Raw genomic sequence first — 13,530 nt, forward strand, 5'->3', positions numbered from 1 at the left:
GTCTCCCCGGAAAATCTTTAGAATTTCAACGACATTTTTTTCCGAAATTCTGTGGAAGAGTTCCGAAAAAATGTTCGGTAGAAATTTTGAAGAATTAGAAGAATCCGTAGAAGGTTCCGAAATGCATATTTACGATGAAAATTCCAAAAAACATCAAATTCCGAAGAATTATTAGAAAAAAATCCAGCTTACTTTTTTACAGAATCTCTAAAGATTTTATTCAAAATCCTGGGCAACTTTAATGAATCTTCAAAGGAAATTCTTTTGAAATTTCCAATGGATTTTTTTTTCGTTTTCCAAAAGAAATTCTTAGAAATTTTCAGCAGTTTTTTTTAATTTCCAAAAGAAATTATTCGGAATATGCCAAAATATTTCCGATGGAAATTTCTAAGATTTTCCAGTAGAAAATCGAAAAAAGTTCAATTGAAACACCAATAATGAGAAGATTCCGATGTTTTGACCCTTCCTTCGGAAGTGTCTATAATTTCACTTTGTATGCGTTACGCAGGTGTGTTACGTATTAATCTATCAAGAAATCTCGTTAATTATTAAATAAAATGTATGGTATTTGAAACAAATTCACTTTGACATTGAAAATATAATTATAACAAATGATATTATATGGAATTATGCCTATTTTTCTGATTTGTTTCAAAGAAACAAATGATTTTTATTGAGGAACATATAGAAGCATGTACAAAAAATCTTCTCAGAAAAGCAAAAACGTAAAAATTGAAAGGGATTTCAAAAATTTCTTCAGTGGAAGCTAGATAGCAAATGTGAGCATGTTTTGAGACACTAATAGATCACTTGAATGCATGTATGTGTGCGTATGTGTGCAAATTCTGAAATTTACTACCATAAAAATCTCGCTCATTTTTAAGGTATTGAACAAGTTTAGTTTTACCAAATTAGGCATCCATAAGGCGAAATATATGTTATTATTGAACGCTATTGAGTTTCGCTCAGATCAATGACTGATTTAGTTAGTTCTGGATTAATTAATATCGAGGTCTCTGGAAATTACGAGTACAATATATGCAACCAGCGTTACGATATTTACTAACCATGTCACAATAGTTAATCAATCCGACGAGCGCCTAATAGATAGGCAGCATGAAGTACAGTACGTTATCATTCGTTAAGTTGTCACTCAACCCAAGACATCCGCCTTTGGGTAGGCAATTATTTTGTCACTTTTACGGTAAATCGCCGTGGGAAGCTGAGTAGTTTTATCTCGTTTTAAATACTGGAGTCTGGAATAAAATTCCTTATAACTAAGGAAGGGTCAAAATCTCACTGTAGGTGGATTAATCTGGGTTTTTACAAGTAGAAATAACGAAAAAAATGTACTTTTGTAGTACTTGTAAGGGTTGTACATTTAAAGCATTTTCAGTAGGAATTCCTTAAAAAATTAAATCATTTTTTTAAAGATTTTCTGGTGTAAAAATTCCTTAAAATTTCTAAATCATTTCCTGTGCATCTTTGCATGGTAAAGATTTAAAGCAATGTTTAGCTGAACCTACAAAGAAATCAAAATGACATCCCAAAGAAGAATGAATTCCCGATGAAATTTTAAAATGATTTCTGGTTCAAATTTAAAAAAAAATGAACCTTGAGAATTCTAGAGATTTATTCTTTGAAAATCCAAAAAAAAAATTGGAGATATACCATCCATAAATTCTAAATAATGCCTCGAATAAAAAAATAATTGGAAAATTAAAAAAAAAATATCACAAAAGTTCACAAAGAGCGTAAAAAAGTATTCCGAAAAATTTTCATTTCAAAATTCCAAAATTGAAAAAAAAATCAACGGAAATTGACTCCATATTCCAACTGGAAGTTGGTTTGCTTTTCAACTTAGTATATTCATTTCCTCAGTTATAAATTTAAATTGAAAGCTTTTATATGACAGCCATTGCACGATTTTATATCTTGTGTAGCAAGTACGATACCTACGGTGTCGAGAATGTTTCCCACCAGAAAACATCCTAGACAGAAACGTCATCTCCGGATTGGCAATCCTACGCCTTTGCTCGCAAGGCTAACTGAAGACTGAACATTTTGTGCACTTCTTAAAATGTTCGAAAAACTTCTTTTGTAAATGAAGAAGAATTTTTTGTTAAGATTCGGAAGAACTTGTCGAAGAAATGCATTAGAATGTTTTTCCACTGAAAATTATATGTATTTCCCAAGGGACTGTTTTTAATTTTCAGACAGAATTCACATGGATTTTTTTTTCGGAGTTTTAAGAAAATTTTTTCGGAATTTATACTGGAGATGTTTTGTTTTTTTTTTTCATTAACAATTTGTAGCAAAATTTCCAAGCAAAATTTTCAAAGAGAATTGTTCAAAAATCATTCTGAATACCAGCACTTTATCAGGATTGTATGAAGTAATGTCAAAGTTTTTACAGGAAACTTCTTTACTGGATTTTTCCTGAATACTCACAATAAATTCTGTTGGATTTATTTTCTTAAGATTTTTTCTTGGATTATTGTAAAAACATGAACATTTTTCAAAATTGTAGCTGCAGTCCGCTGACGCAAAAGTGTCGGCGGCGTAATGCCAAAAACCATCTGCGGCGAAATTTTTAAAAATATTTTTCCATTTTTCCTTTCCAATTTTTTTGTGGAAATTGAGACTGACTCGAAACCTGTTTTTTCGTTTATTTTTGTATGGATATAGGATCCTAGGCTAAGATGGTCAAATAATGCAGATATGCATCGGCGTTGCGACCGACGCTGCGTTATCGATTTTTCTCGATGCACACCTACGTCTTTTTAACGCTGAGTTGAAAAGACGCTACGTGGACATCGGCCCTTAGATGCGCTTTGCGTTTAATGATTAAATCATCAAATTTTAATGATTTGTATTTTTTACACCGCTATTGCTATTCACCAAAAGTTTTTCGTGTAAAAAAAAACCACGTGGTTCGAGAGCAACACCCCCCCTCCCCCCATGTGGCTTATCGTGGTCATTTTCCAAACCCCCCCTCCCCCCATATATGACCACGTGGTTTCTGGACGGCCCCTTCGGTATTGTAGAGTAAAATATAGCGCGCCCTCATCGCAGCATTTCAGTTGCCTGCCACATGCACGCTTACTTTCACCTACTCAGTGACTGAGTACAGATGTGCTCGACTTGCGGTTAGCGGCAGTATTGCTCTCTCTTTCTATCACACGGAAATTCTACTCAGTTTCCGTCAAAAGCAGCACAACCCAAAACTATGAGTAATCCTGCTTTTGACGGAAATTGAGTAAAATTTCCGTGGGAAGAAAAGAGATGGCAATACAATTTTACTCAGTCACTGAGTAGGTGAAAGTTAGAGTGTGTCATATGCCGCCTATACACTGAAAATAATGTTGAAGTAACAATAACCATGGAACAGCGCTTAAAATTACTATTTAAGTTTGTTTTTGACATAAACGAAAACATATTTAAAATAAAAACACATTTGTAAATTTTACTACACGCATGGTTCAAATAACAACATTATGTGGTGAAGAAAATTTACAAAACAAAGAACATTCTCAGGCGAACATCGAGAATGATATGGGTGGCAAATCAATTTAGCTGCGGATAATTAAGTACTAATCTGCTCAATCGAATACCTTGGGGATAATGGTGAGTATTTATTTAAATTTAATGTGTTAAAGGAAACAGTAGTGGCTGTTGAAGAATCTTATTATTATTCCTTGCATTTTTGGCTTACAGACTATCGTTCTATTCGTCACTGAAAGTGGTTCGTATGAATTCATACTGGCCCGGAATATTCATCAAGGAAGTGCAGGTTCTCAGGTATTACGAGAATCGAGAATGTAATGACCAAAGTGATCCGACGTAGGTGCCATACAAGTAACTGCTGTCGCTGAAAGATTCCTGTTGCTGCCGAAAACTTAGAAAATCCGGAGGAATGACGGATTGCAATTTTTATTCGTACCTACTCGAACATGTTTTATCACAAATATTCTTTATCATGCGCCAATGTTCTATTAGTTAAACAATAAATGCTAATAAATGTTCAATGTTTGCATTGAAACCAATAAACCAAAATTAATCATTTCTTTATTCCCTTACACAAATGAAAATATCAATTGTTAATACTACTATGGATCAAAAATGGGCATGGTTAAAAGTACCGCAATGTTTACTGCTGCACATAGTAGTATTAACAAAAAACATGGTACAATTGGACAAGAAATGTCAAAAAGACACCATAGTAAAATCAACTGCAGTTATGGTTGATTCAAGTGTATGCTGTAGTCTGCACAAATCAAGTGGTAAAATGTTTTTAATTTTACCCTCGATTTGGTAGATATTACCATGCCGCTTCTTTCAGTGAGGGCTCTGCACAATAGACCAGTGTATGATGACGTAGGTTGACAGTTCACAGAGCTTGTTTACAGGGACTTGAGCAGCTTCCGGAAAAACTGTTTTGCGATTAATTTAGAATATTGATGTCTGCTGTGGTTGATTTATGGTAGGTATCAAAGCATATCACTAGAATATTCGGATCAAAATGATTTTGAACGAAAATTACGGATTTTTATTTCCAGCTGATCGATTTTAATTCTAACACCTTGTAAACAAGCTCTGTGAACTGTCAAATAATCAAGATCTTGCATTGGTCTATAGAGGTAATAAACTATAGAAGACGATTGTCGCTGCGGTTCCCTTTGTTATCGTTCCCAAAAATGTTGGGTACCTATCTGTCAAACCGTACTGATTTTTGCTTCGTTGACATTTAGTGCCCTATCTTCGCCAGCAAAAGATGTTTCGCCAGTGACGACAGCGACAATCTTCCTCTATAGTTTATTACCTCTATTCTCTGCACGGAAAAATCTCTTTCTCTTTCTTTCTCCATACATTTTGACGTTGTAACCGTTTGGTTACAAATTGTTGATTTTTGTTTTGTTGTCATGTTGTTTTGTCGGAGCCTTCACGTTTCTCGTGTAATACCAGCAGAACTACCACAGAAGCGTTAGGGTTTGGTACCGCTGTAAATATGATGAGCTGGCTATCAAACATCCAACATGGGAGGTCATGTCAAAAACACCATGTTGGATGGAATGAAAATGCGGGAAGATGAAAAATAGCGGGAAAATAAAGTGGGAGTTTTGTATATAAGAGTAGCCATTGCCCAATTTCGGCCTCTTTAACATCAGGCGTCCGTGTGCTGTAGACGTGTTTTAAGTGCAGTGAGAACAGTGAACAACCCCCTCCCTTTCTAGCAGAAGCTAGATTGCACATTGGGGAAAAGTGTTCAGGACCTCTTTTGTTCTCTTTTGCTCTCTTTGTTCTACGTCGATTTTGAACTGCTTTCCGTCCAGCACACGGTTCGGCCCGTGAAGCCGTCAGGCTTCCGCGCCTAAATCGTCAAGGATTTTAACGTCCTTCACCGGACGATTCCTCGGGCCGTAGGCCCTAATCGTAAAGGAGGATTTCCCCTCTCGGCCGTCCAAGGTGGCTAAGCCACGGCCGGCCGATCGCGCCTACGAGGGAAGACGCCTGCCCACCATCGTCCAGCAACGCCCGCTGGTCCCGTCGGACGACGATCGTCCGCATAGCCGCTCGCCTCGCTATTCCGGCGAGATTTCTGGTCGCACAGCTGGACAGGAGTCGCTGTGTCGGCCATTCTGCTCCCGTCATCAACAGCAGCAGCGGTATGTACCGGTACGATCGATAGAATTAGGATACACTTAACAAATTAACACACAATTTGATTACACAGAACAACACGCACACGCCACAATTAGGAACCAATAAATTATACAAGAAAAGTGAAAGTTCCTGTGTTGTTAGTTTTTGTTTACCGCGAAAAACCCTTGATTACCCAGTAGTTAGCCGACCCTGGGATTGCCGGAGAGTCTCTTGTGTCCTGGTCTGGCCTGGCTATTGATTGTTGTCGATTAGTAAAAGGGGGAGTTTCAATTGGCTCCCAGCCAAAAGTCCGCGAACGGTAATCAAGGGTCCGTAGTAGTATACAAAAATCTAACGATTTTACCGACGGGAGGTGGCAGGGATCCGTGCTTGCACGAATGACATCCACCTTTAATCACTGTTTATTCCTTGATGTGGAAAAAAGTGTTTGTACAAGGGTTTTGCCTTCAAAAGAGGTCCTGAACACATCACGGACACATTTGCGATCGATTGTCGTTTTTTCCGTACTAAAATTCGTTGATGTTGGCAAATTTTGTGTTTCGTGAACCGTTTATTGACTTTTATTATACATACAGTCACTCTCAAAATTGAGCGTACAGTATGGATTAGTTGACTACATTCGAAAATTTCAAAGGAAATTAAATGGTTAGCTCGGTTGTTTTTAATGCATTTCAATATTCATCCCTTCCTTCAATGTATGCGTACATAAAATTGTTGAAATTTTGTCTCTAAAGTTTATTTATTTGAAAATAATCTCAAAATACGCCTATTAGATGTGACAAAATTGAGCGTACAGCGAGTTTTTCTCTACAAAATTTCTTATTATAATTACGTTTAATGTATTTTAATATTGTTTTTTCATGATTATATTTATAATAATAAACATCCGCTACATAAACATTCAATGTTTTGAAATTAAACCATGTTTTGGTCAAAATAGCGAACAAGTGAGAGGTAAGAACATTGCTATTTTACAATTCAATGCCTGTGGGCAAAATAAATGCTTTATTTTGTTTGTTTCACCGGCATCGTATCTTATATATGATAGTTAATTGAAATCGAGCGAGACATACGATTAATTTGTCAAAATTCAGTCGATAAATGATGAAAACAGATGTAAACATACAGAGAAAGCGACAAATGTTAGGAATGACATAATTCAAATTTAGTATGTTTTAACCTTAAATTTGTTTTAAAGCTCGATTATTGTCTCAGGTCTATCATTAAGAGTAATATTATTGAATCCAATCATTCACAATCAAATTCTAAAAGTACAAGGTGCATGTTAAGGTACCGAACATAAAAACAGCTTTTCAATCCCGTAGAGCACTTCTGATTGAATATTGAAAAGATAGCTTAAAATCGTAATTTCATAATTAAATTTGGATTGAACTCCACGGTCTGTTACCATAGGGGATACAATTGGATGATTTCCATGTGGCGAGTAAAAATAAACTTTTTTAAGAGTTCGGCAGCGTTTTCAATGATATCTTGGTGAATTTAAATGATTCAACCAAATTTGTTCCTACGGTGACTGAGCCTTCAAATATAAAATGACATCTTATAATGTATCCGTGTGCTGCTCTTTTATTAATATTATTATTAATGAGTGTCCTGAGCTTATAAGCTACCTATACATCGACTTTTAAATAAAGTTATACTTAATTTGAAATATGCCGTTCCCAACATTTGTCGTTTTCTTTGTATGTTTATATCTGTTTTCATCATTTACCGACTAAATTTTCCCAAATTTATCGTATGTCTCACTCGATTTCGATTATCTATCATATATAAGACACGATGCCGGTGAAATCCATATATTAAAGCATCTGTTTTGCCCAGCAGTACTGAATTGTTAAATAGCATTGTTTATACATCTTACTTGTTCGCCATTTTGATTAAAACATGGTTTAATTTCAAAACTTTGAATGTTTAAGTAGCGAATGTTTATTATTATAAATATAATCATGAAAAACAATATTAAAATACATTAATCGTGTTTATAATAAGAAATTTTACAGAAAAACATTAGCTGTACGCTCAATTTTGTCACATCCAATAGGCGTATTTTGAGATTATTTTCAAATAAATGAACTTTAGAGAAAAAATTTCAACCATTTTATGTACGCATACATTGAAGGAAAGGGTAAATATTGAAATGCATTAAAAACAACCGAGCCAACAATTAAATTTCCTTAGGAAATTTCGAAAATATTCATCTTATCCATGCTGTACGCTCAATTTTGAGAGTGACTGTATCATAATTATGCTTTACGTTTTATGTCCATTTAATCTGACAACATACGCGCACAATTTATTTTAACTTGTTTTGTTTTGGTTCGTCACTGTGTTTTTATCACTTACTTTCACCCACTTAACCACCACTGATTCTCATACAATGACACGCAAGCGACGAGCAAAGGCTGAAACCAAATATGTTGCAATAAATTGGCAGCCAATGACATACGATGCGGACGAATCGGACTTGGAGGAATCTTCGGAGATTCCCGGTCCGTTACTATCGACGCATCCTAACTACCCGCTAGAGGAGTTAGAGCTGGACCTCGAAGAGACTCTGCATACCATTCGGGAGCAGAGAACTTCGGGGATAATGATGCCAGCAGATGTCGTGAAAATCAAAAGAATTATTAATTTATTTATGCGTGACATGGACATCGTCACAAGCGATGCCAATTCTCGCTATTTACCCCCTAGCGCGACATGCGAATTCAGGGAACCGGAGTCGGAACCAGAAGAAAACCATGAATTAATAATTCCTAGTTCCGATTCCGATGAAAACAATATGTCCTTCAGCGAGTCCGAATTCAATTCGGAAGACCAACTTCAGGTCGATAAGGGAACGACAAAAAGCCCAATGTCACGCTTTTCTTCCGGTTATTTTTCTCCCGATTTCACCAGTAAGTCGATGCTTCCTTCATCCGATTCTCCCCGAGACTTACCTGGTTGTGCTTTCCATTCTTCAAATTCCCAATCTTCGAACCCCGAATCCCTACGAAAGCAAACCCGGACTTTTAAGATCCGACGGAAAAAGGCCAACAACAATCTTCGAGCGGAACCCATGGCCAAAGAACTGTGCACGAAAATAACTTCGATTTTGGAACCCACATTTTCAACGAATATTTCGCGTTCCGGACGCACACCTGGAACCCACCAGAAGGTATTTTCTTTCAATAAAAAGAAAAACAAATCCAACTAAAAATTCGACAATTTTATTTCTCATCATTTTCCAATTCCTTACCTATGGCAGATTGCCCAGTTCCGGTGCTGTGCGGGATCATTATTTGCCCCCAGTCACTTGGTGCCAATCACCGCCGAAAGGATAAACATCTGGAAAGAAATAGAGAAACCAATTTTTATCATTTATAACACCAAAGGACAATGGAATTGTTAGTCGGTTGTGTTAGTTGTAATGAGAATCAATTAGCTGTTAGTCTAGTCCTAATGTAGTTTGACCGACGGATGAAAGACTCCGATCAGTCGTTGAAAAAGGCTAGCATGCAATAAAAAGATCCAACTTACCTGATTTATTACGGGGATCCATACCAACACTGGCAGGATCGGAGCGGGAGGCGAGGGATTAAACCAATATGCCTTCATCTCACTCCATCTGTGGAGCTGTTGGGAGGGGATCGCCCAATTTGCATTAATTGGCCAAATCTAATAAAAATATTCCAATCATTATTATATGATGGATTTTATTGTGTACACATTACTTACCTGATTGCATCTTGCAGAGGCAAGATGATTATCACGGTGTCCCGGGACCGTTATGGGTTCGCTATTGGGCAATCTTTCGCCTGAAAGATTGCTGCCAAATAGCCCAACAACCCTTGATGAATGGAATCCATTCACCTAAAAAGAGAACACAAACACATACGAAGATTAGTCTTCGATATGTTTATATAAATCGTACGTACTACTTACCGATTAATTCACAAAAAGGCACTTTTCACTTTAAATTATTTCATCGTCACTGCACAGCATAACGTAAACATAAATAAACAATAGATATGCTGTGTCAGTTTGATTTGACAGATTCATGACGTTTCAGCGAGCTGTCACTCACTGACAGTCCGCTCGCCGGCGAATCAATCCCGCCAGGGGGTTCGGCCGTGCACATCGAATGTGATCGAATGTGGTGTAAATATTGTAAATAGGGTTGTAAAATTGTTTTTCGATGCGCAACTTGTAAATATTATAAATAATGTTGTCTACCCATAATACGGGATATATTAATGATTTTAATTTGTTTATTGTATATTTTGCATGTTTTCATTTATTTCATTTTTGTATTTTAATTTGTATATATTGGTGCACGTACGTTATTGTTATTTTATTATATTTATTATTTATATTTTTAATTTGTTGTAAAGCTTTATTATGATATCGCGCGATATATGTAGAGTAGTTTAGTAAATTTTAAATTGTTGTTTTGTAAATATTGTAATAGTTTTTAATTGTTTTACATCCACGAACCGATGACGGCCGAAGATGACTTGAGAGAGTGAATTGAAAAAAAAAATGCAAAATCTCTTCGTGCTTTCGCATTTTTTTCATCGGGGTGGTGGATAGTGTAACCGTTTGGTTACAAATTGTTGATTTTTGTTTTGTTGTCATGTTGTTTTGTCGGAGCCTTCACGTTTCTCGTGTAATACCAGCAGAACTACCACAGAAGCGTTAGGGTTTGGTACCGCTGTAAATATGATGAGCTGGCTATCAAACATCCAACATGGGAGGTCATGTCAAAAACACCATGTTGGATGGAATGAAAATGCGGGAAGATGAAAAATAGCGGGAAAATAAAGTGGGAGTTTTGTATATAAGAGTAGCCATTGCCCAATTTCGGCCTCTTTAACATCAGGCGTCCGTGTGCTGTAGACGTGTTTTAAGTGCAGTGAGAACAGTGAACAACCCCCCCCTCCCTTTCCTAGCAGGAGCTAGATTGCACATTGGGGAAAAGTGTTCAGGACCTCTTTTGTTCTCTTTTGCTCTCTTTTTTCTACGTCGTTTTTGAACTGCTTTCCGTCCAGCACACGGTTCGGCCCGTGAAGCCGTCAGGCTTCCGCGCCTAATCCGTCAAGGATTTTAACATCCTTCACCGGACGATTCCTCGGGCCGTAGGCCCTAATCGTAAAGGAGGATTTCCCCTCTCGGCCGTCCAAGGTGGCTAAGCCACGGCCGGCCGATCGCGCCTACGAGGGAAGACGCCTGCCCACCATCGTCCAGCAACGCCCGCTGGTCCCGTCGGACGACGATCGTCCGCATAGCCGCTCGCCTCGCTATTCCGGCGAGATTTCTGGTCGCACAGCGGCCCCGGAAACGGGGGGGCACAAGTGGGTCTGGGGAGGGCCAGGCCCTTCCAGCCCCCCCCTTATTTACTCCAATGACTTCCACAGAAGGCTGGAAAATAATAAAAAAAAAACCCTGATTAATCCACCTAGCGGTGATGGTGCCTTTCTCGTTTGTTTTTACGAGTGAGTAATTTCTACGCACTTTTGGTATGAAAAAAGTATTTTGACCATAACTTCTGAGCCCATAGTCCTATCCGGCCAATTTTCAATAGGAAACAATGGGACAGGATTTTGCGTCGACTGCACCTTGTTAAGCAAATCGGTTAAGGGTAAGTGCCTGAAAAATGGGCTAGACTTTTCCACTCGTTGTTGCCTAAAAAAAAGTATTTTGACAATAACTTCTGAGCCCATAGTCCGATCCGGCCAATTGTCAATAGGAAACAATGGGACAGGATTCTGCGTCGAATGCATTTCGTTGCGAGCAAATCGGTTAAGGGTAAGTACCTAAAAAGTGGGTTTTTTGCGCACATACACACACATACACACACACACATACACACGCACACACATACACACACACAGACATCAACTCGATTCGTCGAGCTGAGTCGATCGGTATATAACACTATGGGTCTCCGAGCCTTCTATAAAAAGTTTGTTTTTGGAGCGAACATATAGCCTTTACGTATACTTTGTATACGAGAAAGGCAAAAAGTGGTATTTTGGCCATAACTTCCAAGCCCATAGTCAGATCTGACCAATTTTCAATAGGAAACAATGGTAGAGTCGAAGGGGCGAGGCACAGGTGGGTCTGGGGAGGGCCAGGCCATTCCGGCCCCTCCTTATTTACTCCAATGACTTCCACAGAAGGCTGGAAAATAATAAAAAAAAAACCCTGATTAATCCAGCTAGCGGTGATGGTGCCTTTCTCGTGCATTATAAAAATAGTATTTTGGCCATTTCTCTTGAGCCCATAGTCCGATCAGGCCAATTTTCAATAGGAAACAATGGGAGAGTATTCTGCGTCGAATGCAACTTGTTGCGAGTAAATCGGTTGAGAATAAGTACCTGAAAAATGAATGACATTTTTTTTGGGCGGGTGCGCACAGACGGGTGCGGCGGGTGCGCATCCCCACAACACGCAGTGGCCAGGGTACGGGTTGTCAATCCGTTGGACATAGTCCCTGCAGCGTCCTAAAATCCAAATATCCTGATTTTCATGGAATATGTCGCTAAGAGCAAAAATGTAAAAAAAGTACATTTTCCCATACTAATTTCCATACAAATCTATAAAACGATGCGGAATGCGACGACGCAACCAATCGAGCCCATATTTTGCACAGTTGATTGGGATCCCAAAACGATTAAGAAAAACCTTGATCTCAGCTGATTGGATGAAGTTTACGTTTTCCATACAACTGCGCCTCACTCTAGTGGTAATCTAATCCAAGCGATCACGATTTCTTCCATTGCAGTTTGACCGATGACACAGTCGAAGTTCGCGATGATATTTTTGTCCGTTGGAAAGAGGCTGGTGAATTATATTATAAAGAGAATGAAACTGAATTATCTAAGTTGAAACTAGTCGATAACACCTCTGCTAGTTATCCATCAGAATACGAACGTCCTACTTTGCCATGTCGAGCGATTGTCCAAAGAAGTTTAAGAATAATAAATCTTGTACTGCATGAAATGGAAGAATGGAAAGACGATATAAGGCTGCATGCTACAAAATTGTTGAAAATAGTGATTTTGCATGCCGAGAAAACGTTTTCCACCCTATTTCTAGAAGTAAATCCCGTGCTATGCAAAACATGCATGGATTCCGACAAAGATGTAGCAGCAGAAGCGCTAAAAGTAGCTCAACTTTGTGGAGTGATGCTAGAATACGATACATGGAGTAGACATGCACAGACAGAGTTCTCCAAATTCCACACTATTGGTCACCTCAAGTGCTTCCATGCAATGTATCATTCCGCCGGACTTGACAGATTAAAGGATCTAACAAAAATTGCCTGCCTTTTAACGGATACCGAAGTGTGTCATCAAATGCATGAAAACTACCAACATGAATTGCTGAGCTTTTGCGAATCTCTCATCATTGACTTCCATCGCGTGTTCACCGCTAATGAAATCGAAGGACTCGCCACCGAGACCGACCGCCGAAGCACGGAAAAACTGCTCTATACCGTTATCTTGAAAACGGCAGCACTCTCTTACGAAGACTGCCAAACCGTTCGCGACCGTGCATTGCAAGTACTGGCCAAGCTCAATCCGCAAACTGGGCAGCTACACGAACATCATCTGGCAGATGTCATCAATTCGCTAGAGAATCTTGAATCATCCAACTCCGATGCAGCGGAAAGCATTCTACTGCTGGCAGGGGCGGTGTTCGTATGTGGATTCCGACGGCCGTACCATGATGCGCTCTGCACAGCACTGGAAACGGCCCTCAAGCACGCGATACCACAAGGGAAAATCAAACTTTTCAGTTCGATATCTATCGTGAGTATCGTTGCATGCGAGCAAATTGATTGCACAGATTGGTATTTCA

At 38.5% G+C, this 13,530-nt stretch overlaps 2 protein-coding genes across 2 annotated transcripts in view; both read left to right on the forward strand.

The window, feature by feature from the left end:
* Positions 1–13,530, forward strand: part of LOC134219267 (dynein axonemal assembly factor 5-like) — a 54,765-nt gene that overhangs the window by 8,312 nt on the left and 32,923 nt on the right. The window contains exon 2 of the mRNA XM_062697988.1: positions 12,452–13,481. Coding sequence (XP_062553972.1) covers positions 12,452–13,481 — 1,030 coding nt within the window. The remainder of the gene's footprint in view (positions 1–12,451; positions 13,482–13,530) is intronic.
* LOC134219268 (uncharacterized) lies at positions 8,063–9,009 on the forward strand. Its single transcript, XM_062697989.1, has one exon. The coding sequence runs from the start codon at positions 8,063–8,065 to the stop codon at positions 8,879–8,881; it is 819 nt and encodes a 272-aa protein (XP_062553973.1). The 3' UTR covers positions 8,882–9,009.

This window comes from Armigeres subalbatus, chromosome 3, assembly GCF_024139115.2.
Source record: "Armigeres subalbatus isolate Guangzhou_Male chromosome 3, GZ_Asu_2, whole genome shotgun sequence".
In the NCBI taxonomy this organism is placed as follows: domain Eukaryota; kingdom Metazoa; phylum Arthropoda; class Insecta; order Diptera; family Culicidae; genus Armigeres; species Armigeres subalbatus.

Bases quoted from the DNA above. Each gene is read 5' to 3' on its own strand.
- LOC134219268 (XM_062697989.1), top strand. From the start codon at position 8,063: ATGACACGCAAGCGACGAGCAAAGGCTGAAACCAAATATGTTGCAATA.